Genomic DNA, 25,268 nt, shown 5'->3' with positions numbered 1-25,268 from the left:
AACTATTTGCTTGAAATGAAACAGAACAAATGCTAGGTGGGAGAAAGAATTAGTGAGAGTGGGTGAAAAGGGAGAACAGCCAAGGTTTTCAGCTTTGTAAATAAAATAGCTTGAAACACGGGAATAGACCATACGAGACTTGTGAAAAGATGGCACACCTATTTCCTAATGCTGGAAAGTCACTTCTAGAAGCCAAGTCTCTGCTGAATTTAAAACAATGCACAATGGGTGTTAAATTAGCTTTACAAATGCAACTATTATTTCAAAACTCATTCCACGGTATGTGGATTTATTATTTGGAGCTTGTATGGGTCCACTTATACAAATTTGCATACTTTTTAAAAAAAGTAAAACAAATGTTCATCAAGACTACAGAGATAAAAAGGCTTTGTGTGTTTATAACTTCCTGTCAGGAGACACAGGTATACCATTGTCTTCGAAAGTGTAACATTATCCATCTGGCCAGCAAAACATCTGGATATTTATCTTAGCTCATCATTTCCTCCTGCACGTCCAGAAATTGTCAGTTATTTCAGCTGAGATTCAGCCCAAGGGAGAAAAGAAAAAGTTACATCCTTCTTTGCCCAGGTTTTATAAACTGAACTTTACCTTCTTCCCTAGGATGCCAATAAGTATAAATACAAGCAGTCTGAAGTCTTATTATTGTGGTTTCTAAGTCTATGCATATGAATTGTTCAGGCCACACACCAGACAGATGTGACCGTTATGCCACTGTGTTTTCAAAGTTCAACAGAGACAATGCAGATAGTAATATCATTTTTCAGAATACATATTCAATATGTATAGGAGGAGGAAAGGAATGTATTTGCTCCCCCCCCACCCACCCACCCACCCGCCAGCCAAAGAGCAGCACAGAGTGATATATGTGTTAGTTTCATGGTCAGATAGACTTGTAAAATGACTTCATTTTAGCAGGTCTTTTCAGTTTCTGTTTCTGCCTTCTATATGAAAACTAGCATATAACCCCAGCATTGTATGGGTGTTGTTGGGCCTGCTGCCTGTCTACTTTCTCCCTTCTCCAGCTCTGAGAGGGCCTACCTCACAATGTCTCCAAACCAACACTCTGCCAATGGTGGGCAGCAGGCATGTAGCCGGGGGGGGGGGGGGGCTTGAGGGGCTTCAGCCCACCCCGAAATTCTCAAGGTGGTTCGCGAAAAGGTCTTACTGGTGCATTATTTAAACTGTTATGTTCATTCATATCATGATCTGACCACCATACTCAATATATCCAATATGCATGGGGGTATTGGGGTAATGATACAAAAGGTTTGCTAGGCTAGACCCTCTTTCACTCAGACTCAGCCCCCCCCCCCGAAACTCAGCCCTCCCCCGAAACCCCCCTGAAAAAAATTCAGCCCCCCCCCCCAAATCGAAATCCTGGCTATGGGCCTGGTGGTCAGCCTCTCTTTGTGGCTCTTTCCTTCCCTTCCTCCCTTCCCCTCATACAAATATCAACTTTCTTTCCCAGTGACATCACAAAGGGCCACTTCAGCAAAAGCAACATCAAGCAACAGCTAATCCAGTAATATCACAGAGGACATCTTCACCTAACAACAGTCTTTGTGGTACAGACAGAGAGACATACTTTGAATTTTTTATATATACTGTACAAGCAGTCCTCACGTTATGAACAAGATAGAAGCTGTAGGTTTGTTCTTAAGTTGAATTTGTATGTAAGTCAGAACAGGAAGAGAGAGAGGGGGGGCGCTTTGGATAGCATAGGGTAGGGTTCTCTCCTGTGTTTATTTTGCTGTCTGTGCACCTGTTCACAAGATTTCACCTCACTTTCTATCCCTGTGATAACTGGATTTTGAAAATTTGGCTATTTGTGGAAATAAGAATTGGCAATAAAGCTTAAACTGAGAAATCTTTTCCCCTTGCAGGAGTGAATTTCCCTCCAATTGTTAGATTCTTCTCACTTCTCGTTGTCTCACCCCCATTCTTAACTATAAGTCTGTAGTTAGGCAGATGTTTGTAACTTGGGGGCTGCCTGTATACTTTTATTTATACAGGTTTTACAGAGAGAGATTATATATGTATAGATTAAGCCTCATCAAGTTCCTCCCTCCCATCTTTAGTTCCCAAAATAAATCCTTATCCTATGTAAAAGTTGAATTACCTTTATATCTATTAGGTTGCTGTAAGTTTTTTCGGGCTATATGGCCATGTTCTAGAGGTATTCGCTCCTGACGTTTCACCTGCATCTATGGCAAGCGTCTTCAGAGGTAGTGAGGTCTGTTGGAACTAGGAAAATCGGTTTATATATCTGTGGAATGACCAGGATGGGGCAAAGGACTCCTGTCTGTTGGAGCTAGGTGTGAATGTTTCAACTGCCACCTTGATTAGAATTTGATGGCCCAGCAGTGCCTGGGGCAATCTTTTGTTGAGAGGTGATTAGATGTCCTTGACTGTTTCCCCTCTGTTGTTTTGCTGTTGTAATTTTAGAGTTTTTTTTAATACTGATAGCCAAATTTTGTTCATTTTCATGGTATCTATTCATTGCAACACACTAGTGAGCATACTAGGTCAGTATGAAGTCCTTTCATACAATCTCTCTGCCTGTAGTACATTGAGGCTCAAGCTGCAAGTGATGCCTCTTTTAAAAGAGAAAAAACAGGATATACCATATATAATAATAATAGGATGTGTAGTTTCATGCTTATTTTCTTATTATGACTCTGGATGGGGAAACAATGTTAGTAAGGCATCGAACAATCAAAATGCAGGAAAGGAAAAGGTTAAACAAACCCACATTGGTATTGCTCCTGATCCAATTCGAAGACTGCTATGTTTTTTAAAAACTGCATGTAAAAAGCTCTGCAACTGATTGTTACAGATAGTTTGAACCTCACAAAGTCACATTGCTCGCAATGAAAGTATCTAATATGAATTCCTTCAGGCTCTAATATTTAACACTGTTTTTTCTTAAAAAAAACAATTCCAGAATGGAATATATTTTCTTTTCTCCATGTCAATCTGAATTTGCCTGAAAGAGTTATGTGCTTGGTATGAGCTTTATGTGGATAATTTAGTTTTAAAATTGTAATCACTTTTTTTCAGGACAACACAGTGCTGCCAACACACTTAATGTCACTGTTTATGAAACATATTCCCTTTCCCCGTCTCTCTCACACCCACATGTAGAATTTGGCTATCCCTTTTGATGAATATTCCCCTCCTCTCAGCATTATTGTCTCATCTCCCGTACACTTCTTTCATATCCCACCCACCCCTCTCCCTAAATCAAGTCTGGACTTCCTCCCGTAGGATTGCTGCATGTCCGATTGCCTCCTTCCTCTTCTACTTAAGTCAAAAACCCTCCCAGCATTGTTCTAGCCTGGATTTGACCCCATTTCTTTTTCCATCATCCCTGTTCCCATTAGGACTACAGCCCAAACCTTCTTTTCATTCTGTTCAACAGCCCAACTAATTTCCTACCTATTCTACTTTACTCAATGCCAGTATTTTCCACACATCCGAAGACTTTGTAGAGCTTTTCCACTGAATGTGAAACTTGGAGATTTTAAGTATAATATGACAAAATCCAGAAGTGAATAGTCCATTGAGGCTTCCCCAAGCAACTTGACCAAATGGGATGGGGCAGGACAGAGATAATATAGAAGAACAATGTGGTTTCAGCTTTTAAATTATGCCTTCTCAGTTTAAGGTGTTTACACCCTGCTTTCTGAAGTAGTATTCAGAAGTAGCTTACACCAGTACATAGTTTCTAATTTTGATTTCTTTCTAGACGTGTTGTCCCCAACAGAACAGGAATAAGAACTTTATTTGTTATTCAAAGTATTATCCACAAAAAGGAGCACATAACATAACACAATTTACTGGTTAGCCATATTAGTCACTGTCCAAACACTGTCCAAAACACAGCTGTTTGGGGCCATCTGATCCATAGACTACAAATGTGTTTCTCTAATCCAGTGCTTCTCAAACTTTTTCAGCTGCAGAGCTATTTTTGAAGCAAAAATATCTCATGGAGCCCCAATAATTGTTTATATATTATATATAATGTACATATACTAGGCATGGGCAAACTGTTGGATGCATTGTGTTGTAAAATTTGACAGATGGGCCAGTCCAGAGGCAAACCCCATTCTGCCATGAAGGAAAAGCACCAAGCACCCCAAACAGATGGCTACCCAGCCTTTGTACTAGTAGTAGTAGTAGTAACAACAACAACAACAACAAACCCTAGAGCCATCCTGTCCAGGCTGCATGTCTTTATTCTGATCTGAAAACCAAGGCCACATTTTCTTATTTTGGGAGCAAAAGAAATAACCACAATAACAGATAGTGGCTTTTTTTGAAAGAGGCAGTAGACAAGTACATAAAAGGGAGGCCTGCCCCAATTCTTCCTGACTTTGATGGCAGCTAGGATGCTCACTTTTTCCTCTTCTTCCTCCTCCCTCCTCCCTCCTCCTCCTCCTCCTCCCATGGCCTTCCTGCCTTTGGCCCCAATTATTCCCCTTCCCACCTCCTCTTGATCCTCTTCCTCTACCTCAAGCCCATGCCTCTTTGACCTCCTCCTGGAGCTAATAGCACAGGCAAGGTCCAGGGCTGGTCTCTTGCCACCACCAAGGCTCCTGGCTACCTCTAGCTGCTGCTCCTTCTTGTCCTTGAGGTTGCCCAACAGCGCCTGAAAGTGGTGCTTCCTGCCCCAGCTCTGAAAAGGGGCATCCCGGGCCTGCTTAGGCAGCCAGGTCTGGAAGCAGTCCTTGGAGGTGGTGGTGGCATGGAAAGGAGAATGGCATGGCTCAGTTTGGTCCAGTTCTGGTGCCTCGCCAGTAGTTGTCATGTCACCATGCACCAACTGCCGACTGCTCTGACAGCAACCCCCACAAATGGGCCACCAGCAGCTGTGCATTGCCATGTGTACTTGGAGGGGGAGGAGCAGGGGGCAACACAGAAGCCCCCTCAGTATGCTTCGCAGAACCCCAATGGCTCTGCAGAGCACACTTTAAGAATTGCTGATCTAATCATTCATCACACCTTCTAAGAAAAAAGAGGGGTGAAGTCAAAGGAAGTATTGCTGCCACCACTAACCATCACCTGCTACTGCAGGCAGCTGCCTAAGCAGAGCTAAATTTGACATTGCTTAACATTGGGATCACTCTGAGGGACCATAGGACAGTTTCCACTATGGCGAAAGTTGTGAATGATCAACAAAATACTAGTGCCACCAACATTACTGGTCTTCCAGGACCATTTGAGAAAATAAATCATATAACCACAGAGAATAAAAGGAAATTTAAATAGAATCTTACCATGGGCCATGCGGTGAAACCAGTAGTATCCAAAATCTACTCCAAGAAATGTCAAGTACCAGGTCCATGGTGAGTCCCAAGGTAGTTCAAGAAGTCTATAGTTTTCCCATGTATAAATGTATGTTGATATTTCAACACTTCTGGACAAAACACTGAGATATAAATAAACAAAACACATGTTCAGAAAAACTTTGATGACATTTTCCTGCGGCTCAATACAATTCAGTTCACTTGGAAGGCACCTCACTGAAGGCCTTTCATAAATATAGTGTTACAATTTCATTTTAATGGATGCCCTATCTGCATCCCAAGGAATCCTAAGGGTGAGGCACTAGAAGTCTTGGGATGAAAATTCATTTATTTATGATTTATTTATTCCACTTTATGTCACCTTTCTCTCAGAGTGGGACCCACTAAAACTTAACAAAACAACTTTAAACACAATTCCAAATTTTTCTTTAAGAACGCCAAAAATAACATAAAACCACTCTGTATTTTAGCAAAACAATACATTTGAGAACCACATATGTGGGGCTGATCGGGGTAAATTGTAGGAGTGATAAGGAAATACGATGTATATATTCAGTTTTACCATATTTATTTACTGTATTGTTATAAGTGTTTTATTTAACTTACTATATAGAATGTAATCAAGTCTTTTCAAGCTTTTTTGTGTGGTTTGGTATTGTAATTTGGCCTAAGGGCTAATCAATAAAATTTACTGAGTCACAATTCTAAATGGCCCACAATTCCAAATTCCAGGATCACATAGGACAGATCCATACCAATAAAAATTGAATCATAGCTTTATAACTGTTGTGTGGAAGGCCAACGTACAAAAGCACTTGCTTCTAAGTGTGTCAAACTACACGCACACATATTACTATGTGCTTTCAATAGTTTCCAACTTATGGTGAACCTTTAAAAAGTATTATGCAATTTTCTTGCAGTATTTGTTAACCTTTGCATTCCTCTGGGGCTAAAGGAGTAACCTGCACATGGCATTGGGATTCAAAGTCTTGTTTCTGATGCTCAAACCGCTGCTTTATTAGCATACTGGTCACCATTCTGCTTGACCCAAAATACTGAAAACAACTTAGATTATCCCAAATTTAGCTTCGGTCAATAGTTTATGAATTGTTTTTCTGTAATTTCATAGAATGTCTTTGCATCAGAAACAGAAAGATCTCTTCATTCGAAAAATAATAGTCTTAACTACTATGATAGATTAGAGACATTTAGACTAGTAGATGATGAAGCTGAATGTTAACTCCAGAAATAGTAAGATAGAGACAAATTACTGGAAACAAAAGTAATCTGAAATGAAAAAACGAATGAGGAAAAACTACTACTGAGTCAAAGATAACAAAAAAGACATCTACGTCCAAGCAACATAAAACTGCTACTCTTGTGGTACCAGGTTCTATAGCGGGATCTGCATTTTCATTAGAATTAAATTTCAACTTTTAGTATCAGTAAACTATTATGTGAAAAATGCACCATAATGTCTTCTGGGTAATACAAAAGTCAAAGCTTTGGAAATGAAAGCTATGCGGGAAAGACAGTAAGACCCCTTTCCACCTCTGGCTGTCACGCTCCACCTGTGTCTCACTCACAGCCCTCCAACAGCTGTCCTGGTTTTCCACTGGAGATATCTGTTTAACCTCACTTTTGGCAGCTGATGGACCAAGAATTTCCACACAAGTTTCTATGACAGGTGTACCTGCTATCTTACAAAGCAAAACACCTGGAAGATGTTTATTTCATAAGAGCCTTGTTCTTCAAATGCTGTTAAAGATGATTTTATGTGACCCAATGATATTTTCACAATTTATAGCATGAGACATCTACAGGTCTCAGCTTAAATTCTTAATCATAGATACAACTGAGCCAAAAGGAATCAAATAATAATCTAAACGAGGGGAAGAGGGGGCATTATCTCAACATTTCTTCTCTGAGCAGGATATTAAAGAAAAAAAATTGCACACAACGTTATCAATTCTTGGCCATTACACAGTGCACAGTTACAATCACTTAAGCTCCACTGAATCAAAAGGGCTTAAGAGTGCCTGACTCTGTGTTGGATTGTGGCCATTGCATACTGTTTTCTCGCTTCGCCTTGTTAATATAAGTATTGTAATGTTTTTGCAATATAGCCAGAAATATGAACAGATACATTTCCTCCATTTTATGAACTTTCATTTTGCCCTGGAGTCCTTTTTTTTCCATGGGCCGCAGCCAGAGTGTGAAACTCAGACCAATTCTGCAGAGCAACTATAGTTTTCAAAGTCACGCACGTAAACTCTGGAGATTTTAAATTCTTCCTTGGGTCACAAAAAGTATATGATAGATGTAACTGTAAAAAAAGACATTTTTATCACATCAGCAACTGAAAAAAGAATCAACAGTTGCTTATTTGTGCTACTTTGTATACAACATTAGAGAAGTCAAAAAGTGTTTGGTTATTTTTACACTAAGTTTAAAAATATGGCTCTCAAAGGGACAAAATCCAGAAAAACAAGTAATCTCACCTTTTTGTTAAAATTATTTGGAATGAAGGGCCCTTCCACACATGACTAAATCCCAGGATGTACTGGGATATTATATATTTTATATTAGTTCCCACCCCCAACTCAAACCCCAGCTTTTTCCTGGGGGGGGGAGCTACAGGTTGACCTAGGAGGGCAGGGAGTCAGCCCCCAGGCCCCCATTTCCCCCAAAACTTACTGGAGGCCCCTCCATGGAAAGCTCCTGGTGCACCTCCTGATTAATCATTTTGACGCACCAGGAGCTTTCCACTGAGGGGCCTAGCATGCAGCCAGGACACTCAGATAACTTTTGAAGAGAAATAGGGGGGGCTTGGAGAGGAGGGCAGAGGCACCATTCCACTCTTTTGGACTCCAAGAGCCCAAAGATCTGGGATCACTGTGGGTATTGATCCCGGGATCACAGAACACAGTCCCAGGAGTCAATCGTATTAGGCTCAGCACCTCAACAGATCTGGACCTTTCAGTAAGGTCCAGATCTGTCGAGGTTTCCAATTAATCCAGAGTAAACTGGGGAATCCAGTTTACTCCAGATTAATCTGTTTACCCAGATACTGCAGGTAAACCTGTGACTCATCGTGGGTTTTAGGACATGTGTAGAAGGGCCCTAAGTCTCTGTACATCAGTGAGGTTTGCTCTAAGTAACATTTATAATCAGGCAAATTTCCATTGAAGTAAATCATTACAGTTCATTATAATTAACAAGCAGATCCCAATGTGTCTTTGTAAAAAGGAGAAGTCTATGGGAAACCTCAGACTGAAAATGAAAAAGAGCTTGCATGCAGTCTGGAAAAAAACAACCCCTTTATTCGCTGAGTAGGAGCCTGCTTTGGAACTGACACCCAATTTATTACTCTGTCAACTGACTTATTAGAGTTGACACAAATCGAGGTGAAATATGTCTGACATGCTACAGCCCCCTCCCCCCCCAAAGACACACACACACACTCCAGTACAAAGTTAAACTTTCGTTGGCAGAACAAGAGAGAAAAGGATTGGGAATTCTCTTCCTTGCCTTTTCTAAGAAAGGCAAAAATGATCCTAATCCATTCTTAACTGACATCTTTGGTCAGTTGTTGTTCCCTCTGAAGTCACTCTAATGGTACCTCAACTTACTAGCATTTTGACCTCTCAAACATACAGAAGACAAGGCACTGTAACAACCAGTTAATCCATCACTTTATTAATATCTTGCTTTTCTCCCAAGAGTAGGATTCAAGGCACTTAAGAGAAACATGGCAAACCTACTTAAAGCATCTGCTGAAAAGCATATACATTTTAGTATATGGAGTTTTATTTTTCTGTTTATTTTTAATAACCCAACAGCAATGACAAGTTATTTTTTTCTATCAGCCACACAAAGGTATTCCCATTGCACCAGTTCCTTCAGAATTACCTAAATCTTGCCCAGGATAGTGAATTTATCCATTCAAGGGAATTCTACATAAAAGTAAGAAGACTGTATGTCATCTTACATTGGGAATTTATTTTTGGAAGTTTTATCTCTTCTGATACAAGATAAAATGATCCACTTTGGCTCCTATTTATATACTAATGTGTACATTTATCTCCAGGCCTGACAGCACAGAAACACTGCATTCTTCCCAAAAAGAAACAGCAGAATCAGTTTCCGGGGAGCTGAGTGTTTTGGTCCTTCAGAAGAAGAAGCAAACTTTTATTGACTTTCTTTCATATTTTTGTCCTATAGCCATAAGGGAAGTGCAACTTCCACATACCTTTCCTCTATACTATCTCAAAACAAAACATAGATGATGTGGCTCATAGAATGATATAATATAACTGCAATGGGCCATCAATGAAGGAACATCAGGTGCATGAATATCTGCTGGTGATGCTAAAACACCACCAGCAGATAGTTGTCTGGTATCTTTTTCAACGTGTGTAGCAAAAGAGGCCCCAGGACCTCACTGAACACTCTTACAACCAAGTTCATTTCAATGTTCAGTCGAAGTCTGTCCTCTTGTAACTTAAGCCATTACATCTTAGCCTATCTTCCGGGGTAGCGGAGAGCAAACCTTCAACCTTCTCTTTGTGACAATGATTTGGGGTATATAAAGAGTATTTAAAAACATGTCACCTGGTGGCACAGTGGGTTAAACTGCTGAGCTGCAGAAATTGTTGACTGAAAGGTTGGCAGTTCAAATCTGAGGAGCAGGGTGAACTTCCACTGTTAGGCCCAGCTTCTGCCAACCTAGCAGTTCAAAAACATGTAAGTGTGAGTAGATCAATAGGTACCGCTTCTGCGGGAAGGTAATGGCACTCCATGCAGTTATGTTGGCCACATGACCTTGGAGGTGTCTACAGACAACGCCGGTTCTTCAGCTTAGAAATTGAGATGAGCACCACCTCCCAGAGTTGGACATGACTAGACTTGATGTCAGGAGAAATCTTTACCTTTACCTTAAAGAGTAGAATCATACTGCTCCTCTGTTTTCTTTGTGGTCTCTTCCAACTCTCTGGGTCTATGATTCTTCACCAGACTAAATACATCCAACTTCAATTTTTCCTTCTAATGTGTTTTGTTCTCATACCAACTTTTTGTTTTCTTAATCCTGAATGTTTTAATGTTTTTATTATTATTATTTATGAAGAAGCCTCTGAGATCTGAAAGCTGGTATAACTAGATTTGCACCTCTTGGTTGACCTAATAAAGGCTTCACCAGAATTGTGGGCACATGCTTTTATTCATGTAGTGAATTTCATGTTGTACTTTACTGTACTTCTTCAATTCTAAGATGAACGCTCCAAATAAACATCTCTAAAAATGGGGTGTGTCTTAGAATCACAGGTGCATCTTGTGTATCTTTCTTTCTTTGGTGATGGTGGTGGTACTGAAATCAGTGCACATCGTGTAATCAATGTTATTTTAGAACTAAAGAAATATAGTATTACTTATATGGAGCTGTCAGCATCCATAGCACTTTTCTTGCTACACAGATGGTTAAAATTTATCATAGTTACCTCTTGTCTTTTGCAGCAACACCAAACCATGGTTTCAAGTTACAATAACAAGTTCAGCACCTGTACCTCCAGGCTTGCTCTTCTTAATCAATATGTTATTACATGCAAATTGCAGACTGTAGCATGAAGATGATTTACAATTAAATTAAGGTTTTGCTTTCTGTCCAAAACAATAATTATTTCAGAAGCAGTAAACTACTATAAACTTGCTGTAGACTCGATAACAATGAATCAGTGGATGCATGAGAAATGCAAGAGAGTGTGCAAACTTAAACTTAATGATAGGTCCTCATTATATAATATATGATGAGACCTATTGGAATGCATAAAAAGAGCTTCCTCTGAAGTTTTGCAAACAACTATTAATTTTAAATACTTTGAAGAAGCAAACAACCTTGATATTTAATAAATCTCCACCACAGTTCTAGGTTATTCAAAAAATAAGGAATGACACATGATGATTTACTTAATGTTGGTTCCCAAATTAATATATAGTTTCACAGATTGCTTTTATTTTCACATTATAAAGTTAAATACTTAGATAAACATTTTGCTATTCATAGTTAGTTAAAGAAGTTTTGCATGTCTACTGTTTAAAACTGTGTTTTGGAGCTTAGGTTTCCAGAATTTCCAACAGCTAAACCAAATGACTATTACCCCGAAAATTTACACTCCTTTGCTCCATCTAGTGGAGTTTAGAATTTGCTTAATATATCATTGCATTTATTTAGCTCTTACAACATATTTGCAAATCTGTTCACTAGTAGGGATCATTACACCATATATTTTAATTCATTGTAACTTCAGAACAAATCCATCTGCTACAAATGAAAATTAGTCTTTAAGCCTTTCTTTTTATAATCTGTAACCAAAACATTATCTGGCTTGATGTCAGCTATAGTGATTCATAAAAATATAAATATTATATATGTGTGTGTGTGTGTGTGTTTTACATTTCCAAAAAAGGAAATTGAAGTATTTTATATGGTCAGGAGCTAATTAAAATGCTTGTTGTCTTGTTCTGTAACAAATTAATAATGGCAGTGCAACTCTGTGCATATTTGCTTTGAAGTAAATGCCACCATTTTCATTTGGAGTCACATTCAACGTAACAGCTCAGTGCCATATATGTTTTGCATTGCAACTCCTCTTACATCTCACCAGTGGCTATGATGACTGGGACTAATGGGAATTTTTGTCCAAAACATATGGAAATCATCATTACGAGGAAGACTACACAGGAACACACACATACACATTTTTCTTTCAAGAACCCCACACTTTCTAATTAAGACACTTGAACAATTGTCTTCTTTGCTTAAAATTTGAAGTCACAGTTTTTCCACTGAAGTTTTAAAAAGCCAACCTAATCATGGTCTCAAAATCTGATTTAACTATAGAACTGATGGATTGCAAGAACTCACCATTTTAATGCTAATCACCAGCTTTCCAGGGAAGTGGCAAACTTCTGGTGCTAGCTGAGAAAACGAAAATTAGTCCCTAGGAGAGGATATCATCAATAGTGCGTTAATCTAACCTTCAGCTGCTAATGATTTACACTGTGATTTCCCCCGATACAGTGAGCACTGCTGAAATATTATTTTAACAGTTTCTGTTGGGTTTCCTCAGTATGCCTTTGCTGAAAGGGGGATGACTGAGGCTCTAATGGAAATAACTTAAATGTTTGGTAGGTGTGTTTTTTAAGACAAAAAAAATGGTTTACACTTTTAACCCCAACCCAGTATTATTCTTGTGCTTGCAACTGCCCTATATACTCATGTATCAGTCTAGACCAGTGGTTCTCAACTTGTGGGTCCCCAGGTGTTTTGGCCTACAACTCCCAGAAATCCCAGCCAGTTTATCGCTGTTAGGATTTCTGGGAGTGAAAAGCCAAAACATCTGGGGACCCACAGGTTGAGAACCACTGGTCTAGACTGATACATGAGTATATAGGGCAGTTGCAAGCACAAGAACCACTGGTTTACACATTTTAGTCAAAAATTCAACCAAAAAAGCTGGATCAACTTAGTGATGGTCAGAGGTAGCTGAATCCCTGAGGCAGCAATGGTGCTTTCCTCTTTCTTTGGAATAGCCAATGACTTATTCATGGATCATATCAAAATCCATAATATTGTCCCCCAAACCTGCCCTTGAGTTATAGATGAATATAACTCAGACATAAAATATTGCTTGGGCAATTGTTTCAAAACTTGTAGAAAATTAATAGATGTGTCAAACTCACATCTGAAATTGAGATGCAAACCAGGATTAAATTCTATTCAGAAGTCAAGCACAAACCATGGTTTGCTGGTTCATGTCTAAATTTAAGGGGGGGGGGGGGGGAAAGAAGTAATTCATTTAAATAGGAGTCTACAAGGAGAAAGAAACATGACAAATGACCCACGATTCATTCCTGTACTGAGATGACATTTGAACCAACCAATTATGTCTCTTACACTGTTATCTTTCAGAATCCCAAATGTCTTTTCCTGTTGGTTTGTTTTCTTGATTCATTTTAGATTGAAATGCTATGCCCACTTATGGGAAACACCAAATAAACATGAATACTTACATAAGAATAAAAAAAAAATTATTTGGGTGGATATAGTTATAAAATGACAGGAATTTCAAGACACTTGTCAAATTGTCAATGAAGTTCAGGAAAACTACCCCAAAATTAAGGGACCAGCAAAAAAAATGCTATGTTATACTTCCCTGGGGCTGATTAGGATGGAATACTGAAAGCATTTCTCTCTCACTCATTCAATATCCTGCCTTTCTTCTAGGATAGGACCCAGAGTGGCTTCTAGTGGAATTAAAATGATAATTTTCCATCTTAAGATTTAAAATATGTTTCTCTTATTCACAATACGAAGGAATCACACTATTGGACGGTACACCAAAGTCAATGATCATCTGGTTCATCCCCTTACTATTACTCTTTCCCACTTCCGAGCCCTATGGATCTATACAGTAAGCCATTTGAGACTTGCTGCCTGTTAACAATATTTTCATTTTTGTGAAAGTTACAACTCTAATATGGGATACAATAAAGTCATCTTATGCTTTCATGAATCATACTCTCCTGCTGCAACAACTCCAGTTGCTGCAAGTTTGTTTCCAAGCACAATTCAAAGCACTGGTTTGGTTTGATTTGATTATAAGGCTCTTATACAGTTTAGGTCCAGGCAATTTGACAGACTATATCTGCTAAACTAAGTTTCTTCAGAGTCTGAGATTTGCGTGACTAGCCCTTCTATCAGCCCCCGAAGTCTTTTAGAGTGTATGTTTTTAATACACAGTTCTTAGTTTAACTCAGTATTGATGTGGTAATCTTTTTAATATGTAAGCCACCTTGCATCCCAGTTCTAAGGGGAAAGGTGGGATATAAATAAAATTAATAATAATTATCAAAAAATCTATTTAAAAATAGTATTGAGAAGGAAAAGGAATGTATAGAAAAGCTAAAGGATACGATTCAGCTGTCCAAAATCAACTCTGAGCATATTTGAATTCAAGTAGTGTTGCAGATGTCCACACAGCATAGCAATAATCCAACTGGTCTGTCTTTTGGCCAGATACATTTCCAGTTCATAATGAAGTGAACGGAAAACCTACAACTCTCCCAGCATACGAAGATCTGACCATAAGACAAAGCAATAAGACAATCCATAATGGCATAACCAGATGTAACCTATTTCAGTGTTGTTGCACACTTAAGGTCACTTGTAGGTCATCTAAACATTATAAATGCTTTACTTCTGCAGGTCAAATGGTCCACTTGGCTCATCACTCCAGCCATGAACCACCAGTCACAGAAGACAATCTTATACAAATGGACAATGAAAACAGCCACTCATAACATTTAATTCATGCATATGGAAGTGGCAGAAACAATAAAACTCATTTGAGAACAAATACAAGCATTTTGAAATAAAAAAATATCACTCTGCACCAACCTGATATTAAAGAAGACATTGCATAACACTACACCCTTTCCCTCCTGCTTTGAGAAAGGTGATGTTTTTCATTGCTGAAATAAAGAACCGCACCATGAATCTTGCTACCAAAGTTTACTACAATAGGCCAGGCAGTACTTTAATGAGAAGCTGTAGAGGGGATAAGCTTGACTTTGAATATAAATACTTGAGCCTATAATATTTTTCATTCTGTTTTATACTTTTCCTTGCAAACCTCTGAAGAAGTGCAAAAAACTTCATTCCTGAAGCACAGAACTGTACCCTGAATAAATATAAGGTAAAGTAAAGGTTTCCACATGACATTAAGTCTAGTTGTGTCCAACTCTGGGGTGGTGGTGCTCATCTCCATTTCCAAGCTGAAGAGCCAGTGTTGTCCATAGACGCCTCCAAGGTCATGTGTCCAGCATGACTGCATAGAGGTCTGTTACCTTCCCACAGACGTGGTACCTATTGATCTACTCACATTTGAATGTTTTCGATCTGCTAGGTTGGCAGAAGCTGGGCCTAACAGCAGGAGCTCACCCCACTCCCCAGATTCCAAATGCCCACCTTTCAGTCAGCAAGTTCAGCAAGTCAGAGGTTTGACCTGCTGTGCCACCAGGGGATACAAATAAATGTAACATACCAGTAAATCATTTATCCTTGTTTCAATAGTCAATACAATTGTCTTGTATCCTAATACATGCGAACTTAAGTTTACAGAAAAGGTATTTACCATTTCCCCTTCCTCCTACAGCAACTCCTGCATGTCTCATCCTGTTATTGTTATTGTTATTATTATTATTATTCATATCTTGCTTTATCTCTCTAAAAAGAGACCTAAACCCGATAACACAAAAAACAATACAATATAAAAAGCAATCTAATGAAAAACATACAAACACTAAAATAGGATTAAACATTGAAGCTATTTGTTGAAAAACCACCTTTCATCCCTCACAAGGGAGGAGGGGTCCACAGGAAACATGGTCAATGGGAAACTTTGTTTCCGTGAACATTCATTATACTTCATGCCTACATCCACAACAACCGAGTTATAAAACGAATGGCAAATAGTTGTGCCATAAGAAAAACCTCATTTTCCTTGGCCAATTAAATTTTGTGTGAAGAAACATTTCCTTCTGCTTCTTTTGAACCAGCTGGACAAACTTGAATTCCAGCTTTTGGAAAAAAGCAAATGAAACCCTCTACACAGTTTGAAATATAGGGATGGAAAAATAGGTCCTACTGGAGCATATATATATTATTAGCTATGTGTCTTAAGTAGCTTCTCACATTTTCCCCATAGTTAAAGATTTTTAAAAACCTTTGGCATTGGAGGACTTTCCCCCAGCTTAAATTGGAATCAACCAAACCATGCAACCAAGCCAGACTTACTCTGGAAGTCGAGACAGAACACCTGCAGAAAGAGATGCGATGCCATCATTGACCCGAGCTGATGAATGTCCCTTCTGAGCCCATTTAACAACAAACTCCAGAAAAATCAGGGTCAGGAACAAAGGAGTTGCCTAAAACGACACAGAAAGGCAGGAACAAGGTAGACAGTCAGAAACTTTATAAACATTCTGCTTTAATTTTCTAACCGTGCTTTAGGCTTGAATACACATATGCTCACATTACATCCTGTAATCTATCACCTGCATATATTAATTAGCACATCATTTTCACATAAACTTGGCACAGTTTACAAAGTATGCTGGCAGTACATATTAATATGGGACCAAGTCCCATTCGGTCCAGTTTTAACCTATGCCCAAATCAACCGTTCTGAAAATGGAAGGCAGGGGGATTCTGGAAACTATAGTCCAAAAATATATTTCCATGCTTGTGAAAATACAGAGCATGCAGCTATGCCTTCAGTTTAGATTAAGTTACAGCATGTATGGAAACACTAGGCACATGACATTAATACCCATATCTCAAGCATGGCTTGGGGAGGAAAACCTGGTGCATTTTATTCACAAATGGAATTGAAATCTAAATATCTTTGTCCATGGAGAAGAATGAATAGAAAAATAATAATTGTTATAGGGTGCAGTATTTTCTCTGTGTCTAAGTGCTGGGATGAGAGAAGCAGTTCAGACCTCAATCAGTTTCTTTTCATTTGCTTAATAAATTATTGTTTTGTTGCTTTATATGTCACACACTAAGGTCCCTTCCACACAACCAGATAATCCACAATATCTGCTTTAAACTGGATTATCTGAGTCCATACTGCCATATAATCCAGTTCGTTGTGGGTTTTATACAGCTATGTGGAAGAGGCCTGAAACTCACTTTGGAATGAAGTAGCAGTTTAGTAATCCTTAAAACCAATGAAGAATGAATGTTACCAATACAAAGAGCTGCAGAATTTATTTGTAAATCAAATGCACATTCAAGCCAAAACAAAAACATTGTTTTCAACAGATCTATGAAATGGATGGATGCATTTGTGTGTGTGTGGCTTCAAAATGTCAAGGGAAAAGGCCATTTTGTAAGAATAAAGGGGAAAGAAGTTCAGATGACTGTGGGTCCTTATACCCTGCCATATAAAATCCAGATTATCTGCTTTGAACTGGATTATATGGCAGTGTAGATTTAGATAATCCGCACTGCAATATATCCCAGGGCCCTTCCACACAGCCCGATATCCCAGAATATCAAGACGGAAAATCCCACAGTATCTGCTTTGAACTGAGTTGCCTGGGTCCATACTGCCATATATCCCAGTTCAAAGGAGATATTGTGGATTTTTCTGTCTTGATATTCTGGGTTTAGGTCTGTATGGAAGGACGCTGAATCCACACTCATATAATGTGGGATTTTCTGCCTTGATTATGTGGGACAGGAATCCTCGAACTGCGGTGCTCCAGCTGTTTGGGCCTCCAACTCCCAGAAGCTCCAAGAAGCATGTTCAATTGTCAGGAATTCTGGGAATTGAAGCCTCAAACAACTGGGGGGGGGGGGGCGTTTGAGGATGCCTGGTCTGGGATATAAGGCTGTGTGGAAGGGCTCTTGAGCATCCACAGATTTTGGTATCCCCAAGGAGTCCTGGGAAGTCCTATTATACACAACGACATAGTGTCCCTTATATAAAATGCCAAAAGCATGGTTCATTTTTTTGTTTCTTGTTTTCAGCATATTTTCAAAATGATTGAATCCATGAATATGGAGCTGCTGGCTATATTTACATATACAGTGTGAGATTTCTTGGAGGCGAGACCAAAGTCTAAACATTGGCTTGATGTGTTTCATATATACAGCATCTCAGACATTATCCAAAAATATTTGTGATGATTTGGGGCATGGAACAAAGGTAGTGCACACTGAACCATTAGTAAGCAAAGATGTTATATATTACAATATAATGGTGTAGTACAATATAGTAATATATAAGACTGATATTGTACTATGCTAATAATATAATATATTGTATGTATGTTATGGAGCCCCTGGTGGCGCAGTGGGTTAAGCGTGCTGGAAGAAGCAAAGACCACCAGCATTGAAGCGATGGTCCTCCGCCATCAACTCGGCTGGACTGGCCGCGTTGTCCCGATGCCCGACCACCGTCTCCCAAAGCAGTTGCTCTACTTCGAACTCAAGAACGGAAAACGGAATGTTGGAGGACAGGAAAAGAGATTTAAAGATGGGCTCAAAGCCAACCTTAAAAATTCTGGCATAGACACCGAGAACTGGGAAGCCCTGGCCCTTGAGCACTCCAGCTGGAGGTCAGCTGTGACCAGGAGTGCTGCAGAATTTGAAGAGGCATGAATGGAGGGTGAAAGAGAGAAACATGCCAAGAGGAAGGTGCGTCAAGCCAACCCCGACCAGGATCACCTTCAACCTGGAAACCAATGCCCTCACTGCAGAAGAAGATGCAAATCAAGAATAGGGCTCCACAGCCACCTACAGACTCACAAGAATTCTGATCCTGGAAGACTATCCTACTCGGCCAATTAGGGATCGCCTAAGTAAGTAAGTAAGGGTTAAGCCACTGAGCTGCTAAACTTGTTGACCGAAAGGTCACAGATTCGAATCAGGGAGTGGTATGAGCTTCTGCTGTCAGCCCCAGCTTCTGCCAACCTAGCAGTTTGAAAACATGCAAATGTAAGTAGATCAATAGGTACCGCTTCGGCGGGAAGGTAACAGCGCTCCATGCAGTCATGCTGGCCACATGACCTTGTAGGCGTCTGCGGACAATGCCGGCTCTTTGGCTTAGAAATGGAAATGAGCACCAACCCGCCAAGTCAGACACAACTGGACTTAATGTCGGGGGAAAACCTTTACCTTATGTATGTATATCTCGTGAGCCGCTCTGAGTCCCCTTCAGGGTGAGAAGGGTGGCATATAAATGTCATAAATAAAAAATGTTGTCTCAACCATGCAGATGGACTATTTTGTAGAATTTCTGATTTTGGGATATAAATATGGCCTTAAAAGGGTTAGAATAATAGGCAGGGGCAAACTTGGACCCTGCAAGGAATTGTGGGAGTTGAAGTCCAAAACACCTGGAACAGAGAATATTCTTTAGATCAGAGTTTCTTAAACTTTTTTGCATTGGCAACCCCTTTCCACCCATTTATTTCATGACCTCAGGTCTATAGGCATATAAACTGCAGCCTAGGCCGGACATAGTTGTCCTGAAAGGCGAAGAAATGTGGGCCCTACTTTTTTAAACAGTATGCCATTGAGAACCCCCACACGTCTGTCTCCCAGGTGTAGGAAGCCATGAATGTTTTCAGGAGAAGACCCCGCGGAGGGATCCGCTTGAGCCCCCTCACCTGGTCCACGTAATCAGGCACCTCCTCGACGCTGCGGAAGGAGCTCTCATTAGGCGAGAGGGCGTAAAATGCGGCGCGGAGCTGCTGCGAAAAGGCGAGGGACCGCGGAGGGTTACCTTCCGCCATCCCCTTGACTGCTGAAGTCCTTGGCTCTGTGAGAGCGGAGAGCAGCCCTTCTCCTGGGAGCTAATTCAGTTGAGGGGCGAGAAAAATAGTCCCGACTCCCGGCCCGAGCCAATAAGAGCCGAGGCGTCTTCTCAAGGCGCACTTGCTTTGAGGAGAGCCCGCTGAGGCTTTGCAAAGGCGGAGGTTCCCAAAGGTTGGGCCTACTTGACAATGAGAGAAGCGCAAAGGTTGCTCTCTACGACACCGGGGGAGGGCCCTGGCTGTCCTTGGCTTGGGGTTAATAGCGGACAATACTGCCTGTGGGGTTATGCAAATGCGGCATTTCTCAAGAACTGGCAAAACCACCTCTCTCTGACCTAACATCTACACTACATTGTATTTCAGTTCGACAACACTTCAACCGGCATGGCGCCATCTGGTGGAATTTTAGACTCCTTCCACTATATAAAATCCCTTTGAACTGGGTTATATGGCAGGGTGGACTCAGATAACCCAGGGCCCTTCGACACAGCCATATAACCCAGAATAGCAAGTCAGAAAAATCGCACAATATCTGCTTTGAACTGGAATATATGGCAGTGTGGACTCAGAACATTCTAAAACTGTCAATGAGTCAGTCATGTGACCTGCAGCTCTTCTCACTGCTTTAGGTATTTAGAGATAGGTAAAGGTAAAGGTTTTCCCCTGACATGAAGTCCAGTTGTGTTCGACTTTGGGGTGTGGTGCTCATCTCCATTTCTAAGCCGAAGAGCCAGCGTTGTCCGTAGACACCTCCAAGGTCATGACTGCATGGAGTGCAGTTACCTTCCCGCCAGAGTGGTACCTATTGATCTACTCACATTTGCATGTTTTCGAACTGTTAGGTTGGCGGAAGCTGGGGCTAACAGTGAAAGCTCACGCCGCTTCCTGGATTCGAACCTGCGACCTTTCAGTCAACGTGCTTAGCAGCTCAGCGCATTAACCCACTATGCTTTGAGTCCCCCTGGGGGTGAGAAAAGCGGTATAGAAATACTGTAAATAAATAAATACGCCACCGGGAGATAAGGACACTGCAAAGTGTTTTAAATTGCTTTTAAATTTTGTTAGATTTTAGCTATTCTTGTAAGCCGCTCCGAGCCCCAGGGGAGTGGCGGCATATAAGTTTAAATAATAAATAAATAAATAAATAAAATTAAATAAGACCTATACTTCAGGTTATAAAATGTCACATAAAGCAGACAAACATCAGATAGAGGAGGCTTGAGAAGGTTTCTTCCTCCAACAATGGCAGGGTGGACGCAAATAACCCAGAGCCCTTTGATACAGACATATAACCCAGAATATCAAGTCAGAAAAATCCCACAATATCTGCTTTGAACTGGAATATATGGCAGTGTGGACTCACGACATTATAAATTGTCAATGAGTCAGTCATGTGACCTGCAGCCCTTCTCACTGCTTTAGGTATTTAGAGATACGGACACTGCAAATTAAATACAGGTTATAAAATGACACATAATAAAGCAGACAAACATCAGATAGAGGAGGCTTTTTTGATTTTTTTACTGTATAATACATAGAAGCACAGTCTTTGAAATTAACATTCAAAATACCAGTATTTTCCCCAATTCCTCCACCACCACAACCCCCGCTGCTCAGGAACAGGTAAGTACTTTTGCTGTGTTTATTGCAATTGTTCAATCATGAGAATAGTCTTATTTAACACCATATATTTATTTTTCCCCTTTATTCTGTAAATGAGACCCTTCCATTTTGCTTCCCATGTCCTTCTGCTTTGACCCGTTGTATAGTAACTTTTCCTTTTGCTAATATAATCTTGGAGAAGGTAATCGGCTAGATATTTATACCAAGTTTTTTATATCCCATTTCTTGTGGTCCTTCCAGCCCAGGGCCACTGAGGCTTTGATTGCCTCTCAGATAGAGGAGGCTTGAGACATTTGACAGTAATATCTAAAAGTTTTCACCCTTTTTGTTCTATCAATAACATGTCTTTATTAGTAACTACTAGAACAGATACAATGAATTGACTCGTCCTGCTTTTCTATTACATTGTAGCTCTCTTTACTCTGGAAGTGGGTTTGCTGAAGCCGCTGACACTGTAAGACATGATGTATAATTACCTGAAAGTGTCATTGGTAGTTTGTAAGATATTCTATAAATCTCAAGTGACAGATATTTTGATACCAGCTTCAATCCAGCCAGTACAAAATACATATGAATTGTGTTTGTGTTGGCCTGTGTGCCCAATAAATGTGGAAATCTGTGCCCCCTTCCACACAGCTGAATAAAACCCCACATTATCTGCTTTCAACTGGAATATATGGCAGTATGGACTTAAATAACCCACTTCAAAGCAGATATTGTGGGATTTTCAACCTTAGTACTCTGGGTTATATGGCTGTGTGGAAGGGCCCCGCGTTCCTTGTAATGTGACTTGAGTTTTTTAAAAGTAATGAGTGATATGCTTTATTTTAGGACATCTTCTGTAGAGTCATGAATGTCTGTTGATTTATCACACAATTTTCCACTTAACATCAGCTTGTGCTATTGATAATTGAAATGTGTGTTTGTTTATTTAACATCATAAGGTGGCTTACAATGTAAAATGGTAAATCTCATTACCGAACGATAAAAGTACTTTAAAATCAAATGAAGTGCAGTTTCAAATATTTAACAGCACCATAAAAAAAACTTCTCATTTAAAATCTAAAGTGAACAAATATGCTTTTAAAGCCATTTAAAAAGCAGCCACTGATTTGAGTCCTGCACATGACTATATTATTTTAATGTAAAAAACATTAAAGGGGTTTTATGATATCTACGTGGGGTTGCCTTTGAAGACGGCTCGGAAGCTCCAACTAGTCCAACGCGCGGCAGCCATGATACTAACAGGAGCGGAGCGCAGGGAGCATACAACTCCTCTGCTGCACTAGCTCCACTGGCTGCCGATTTGCTACCGGGCTCAATTCAAAGTGCTGGCGCTGGCCTACAAAGCCCTAAATGGTTCTGGCCCAAGCTACCTATCCGAACGTGTCTCTGCCTATGAGCCCACCAGGACTCTAAGATCTTCTGGGGAGGCCCTGCTCTCTATCCTGCCAGCTTCACAGGCGCGGCTGGCGGGGACGAGGGACAGGGCCTTCTCTGTGGTGGCCCCTCGGCTGTGGAATGCCTTTCCTACGGAGGTTAGATCAGCCCCTTCGCTAATGGTGTTTCGAAGAAAATTAAAAACTTGGCTGTTTGAACGAGCATTCGGATAAACAGCGCAATGAATATGATGAATACAGGAACGGAATTATGGACGACAGATTGGATTACGATTCTAGTTACGAGATGTTATGGGGCTATTATTGATGTATTATTATTGTGTATACTATGCTTTTAATGATTTTAAATTGTATATTGTTTGATTGATTTTTTGCCCTTGTTGTAAACCGCTTTGAGTCGCCTGTTGGGCTGAGAAACTGCGGTATACAAGTAAAGTAAATAAATAAATAATAATATTTCTTACTAATAACTGACCACATTTTAAAAAGGTAACTGTAGAAATTTTCTGATACAGGTAAGTCAGTGGTTTCTGGTAAAAGGGATATTCATTTTATCATCCACAGTTTCACAGCCGTCATTTGTCCCGTTTAACATAATAGGATTTATTAATATCCATGGTTTCTCATATCCACGCAATGTTTGGGAATGTATTCCTACCAATATGGAGGGATCATATATTACTTTCTTTACAATGTGAAAAGATATTCATTTTCTTATCATCTGTCTGATACTCTGGGATATGCTCAACTGAAACTGGAAGTTTCTAACTGGAGCTGGTTACAGGGAGCGGACGATGCCTCTACGGAAGCAGCTCCTCTGACTGCCAATACATTTCTGGGACCAATTCAAAGTGCAAGTTATTACACATAAAGCACTAAATGGGTATTGCTTACTTTTGTGACCGTATTTCTGTCTATAAACTGGTATAAGCGCTAAGATCTGCCAGGGAGGCTATTCTTTTGCTCCCACCTTTGTTGCAAGCACGGTTGGTGGGGATGAGAGAGAGGGCCTTCTCAGTGGTGCCCCCCCAGCTCTGGAACTCTCTCCCCAGGGAGATTAGATTAACCCCCACCCTGCCCACCTTCCAGAAAGACCTGAAGACTTGGATGTTCCAATGTGCCTTCAAAGGATAGTTCAGTACTGATCAAGTTTTGCCTAGCCCTCTTCTTTTAGTGGGATCTCTAGCACTTTATTCCCAGCCCCTGGCCCAACAGCCTGCATTGCACTAGCCAGGCATGTAGCCGGGGAAGGGGGGGGCTTGAGGGGCTTCAGCCCCCCCCCCCCCAAATTCTCATGGTGGTTCACGAAAAGGCCTTACTGGTGCATTATTTAAACTGTTATGTTTATTCATATCATGATCTGATCACCATACTCAATATATCCCATATGCATGGGGGTATTGGGGTAATGATACAAAAGGTTTGCTAGGCTAGACCCTCTTTCACTCAGACTCAGCCCCCCCCTGAAACTCAGCCCCCCTGAACCCCCCCTGAAAAAAATTCAGCCCTCCCCCCCAAAACGAAATCCTGGCTACGGGCCTGGCACTAGCCCATGTCTTGCCCTGCTAACCCCAAATCTGCACATGCCCACTTTTCCTGACTATTGGTTAATTGTTACGTGGTTTATGTTTTTTGATGTTCTTTATTTATTGCTTTTATTGTTTTATTTAGTTGTTTGTTCTATGTTTTTAACCATGTACTTTGTAACCTTGTTTATATTGGGCTTGGTCCCCATGTAAGCTGCCCCGAGTCCCTTCAGGAGATGGAGGCAGGGTATAAGAGTAAATTTATTAGTAATGTTTATAATCTAAGCCCAATCTCTTAGAAAAGAAACTGAATGAATGAGCAAATGCTGCACAGACTCTGAATTAGAACTAACTAATTGGGGGGTGCATCTATACCGCAGAATTAATGCAGTTTGGCATGACTTTAACTTTCACAACTCAGTGCTGGAGCTCAACAGGGCTTTATCAAAGGTCTTTAGCTTTCCCAGACCAAGACCTCCATAATTCTATAGCACTGAGCCATGGCAGTCAAAGTGGTGTCAAACTGCAATCATTCTACAGTATAGCTGCACTGTTATTGCTTGTATTGATGTATTGTGGGCTCGGCCTCATGTAAGCCGCACTGAGTCCCTTGGGGAGATGGTAGCGGGGTATAAATAAAATATTATTATTATTATTATTATTATTATTATTAAAGAAAGATGTCAAGTACAGAAAGAGAATCCCTCTTCTTGCCTTTGCTTCTTATACATGGAGGCCTATGGGCAAAATTTCATTTCATTTCACAATCATTGCAACAAACCTTCCAGAGCAACAAGGTTGAATAATGTGCGCCATTTCCTTATTATTATTATTATTATTATTATTATTATTATAGCCAAAATCTGTAACACAAAACAGCTCAGGTTGAAAGGACTGGGATTCTTCTGTTGACTAACAGATTGTTTCAGTGTCTAAGGAAACTAAACTCTTAGAGGAAATTGAGGAACTGGCCCAATGTGATCTGCAGGCAGCTCGTATTC

General features: G+C 40.2%; 1 protein-coding gene across 1 annotated transcript in view; it reads right to left on the bottom strand.

The window, feature by feature from the left end:
- AGMO (alkylglycerol monooxygenase) overlaps positions 1–20,020 on the bottom strand; it is a 149,010-nt gene extending 128,990 nt beyond the window's left edge. The window contains exons 1-3 of the mRNA XM_060782152.2: positions 19,572–20,020; positions 16,186–16,316; positions 5,301–5,452 (exon numbers count right to left, since the gene is read on the bottom strand). Coding sequence (XP_060638135.2) covers positions 5,301–5,452; positions 16,186–16,316; positions 19,572–19,697 — 409 coding nt within the window. The 5' untranslated portion in view covers positions 19,698–20,020. The remainder of the gene's footprint in view (positions 1–5,300; positions 5,453–16,185; positions 16,317–19,571) is intronic.
- Positions 20,021–25,268: the final 5,248 nt, after the last annotated feature.

This window comes from Anolis sagrei, chromosome 6 (assembly GCF_037176765.1).
Source record: "Anolis sagrei isolate rAnoSag1 chromosome 6, rAnoSag1.mat, whole genome shotgun sequence".
NCBI lineage: Eukaryota > Metazoa > Chordata > Lepidosauria > Squamata > Dactyloidae > Anolis > Anolis sagrei.
This window is presented reverse-complemented; position numbering and strand designations above follow the sequence as displayed.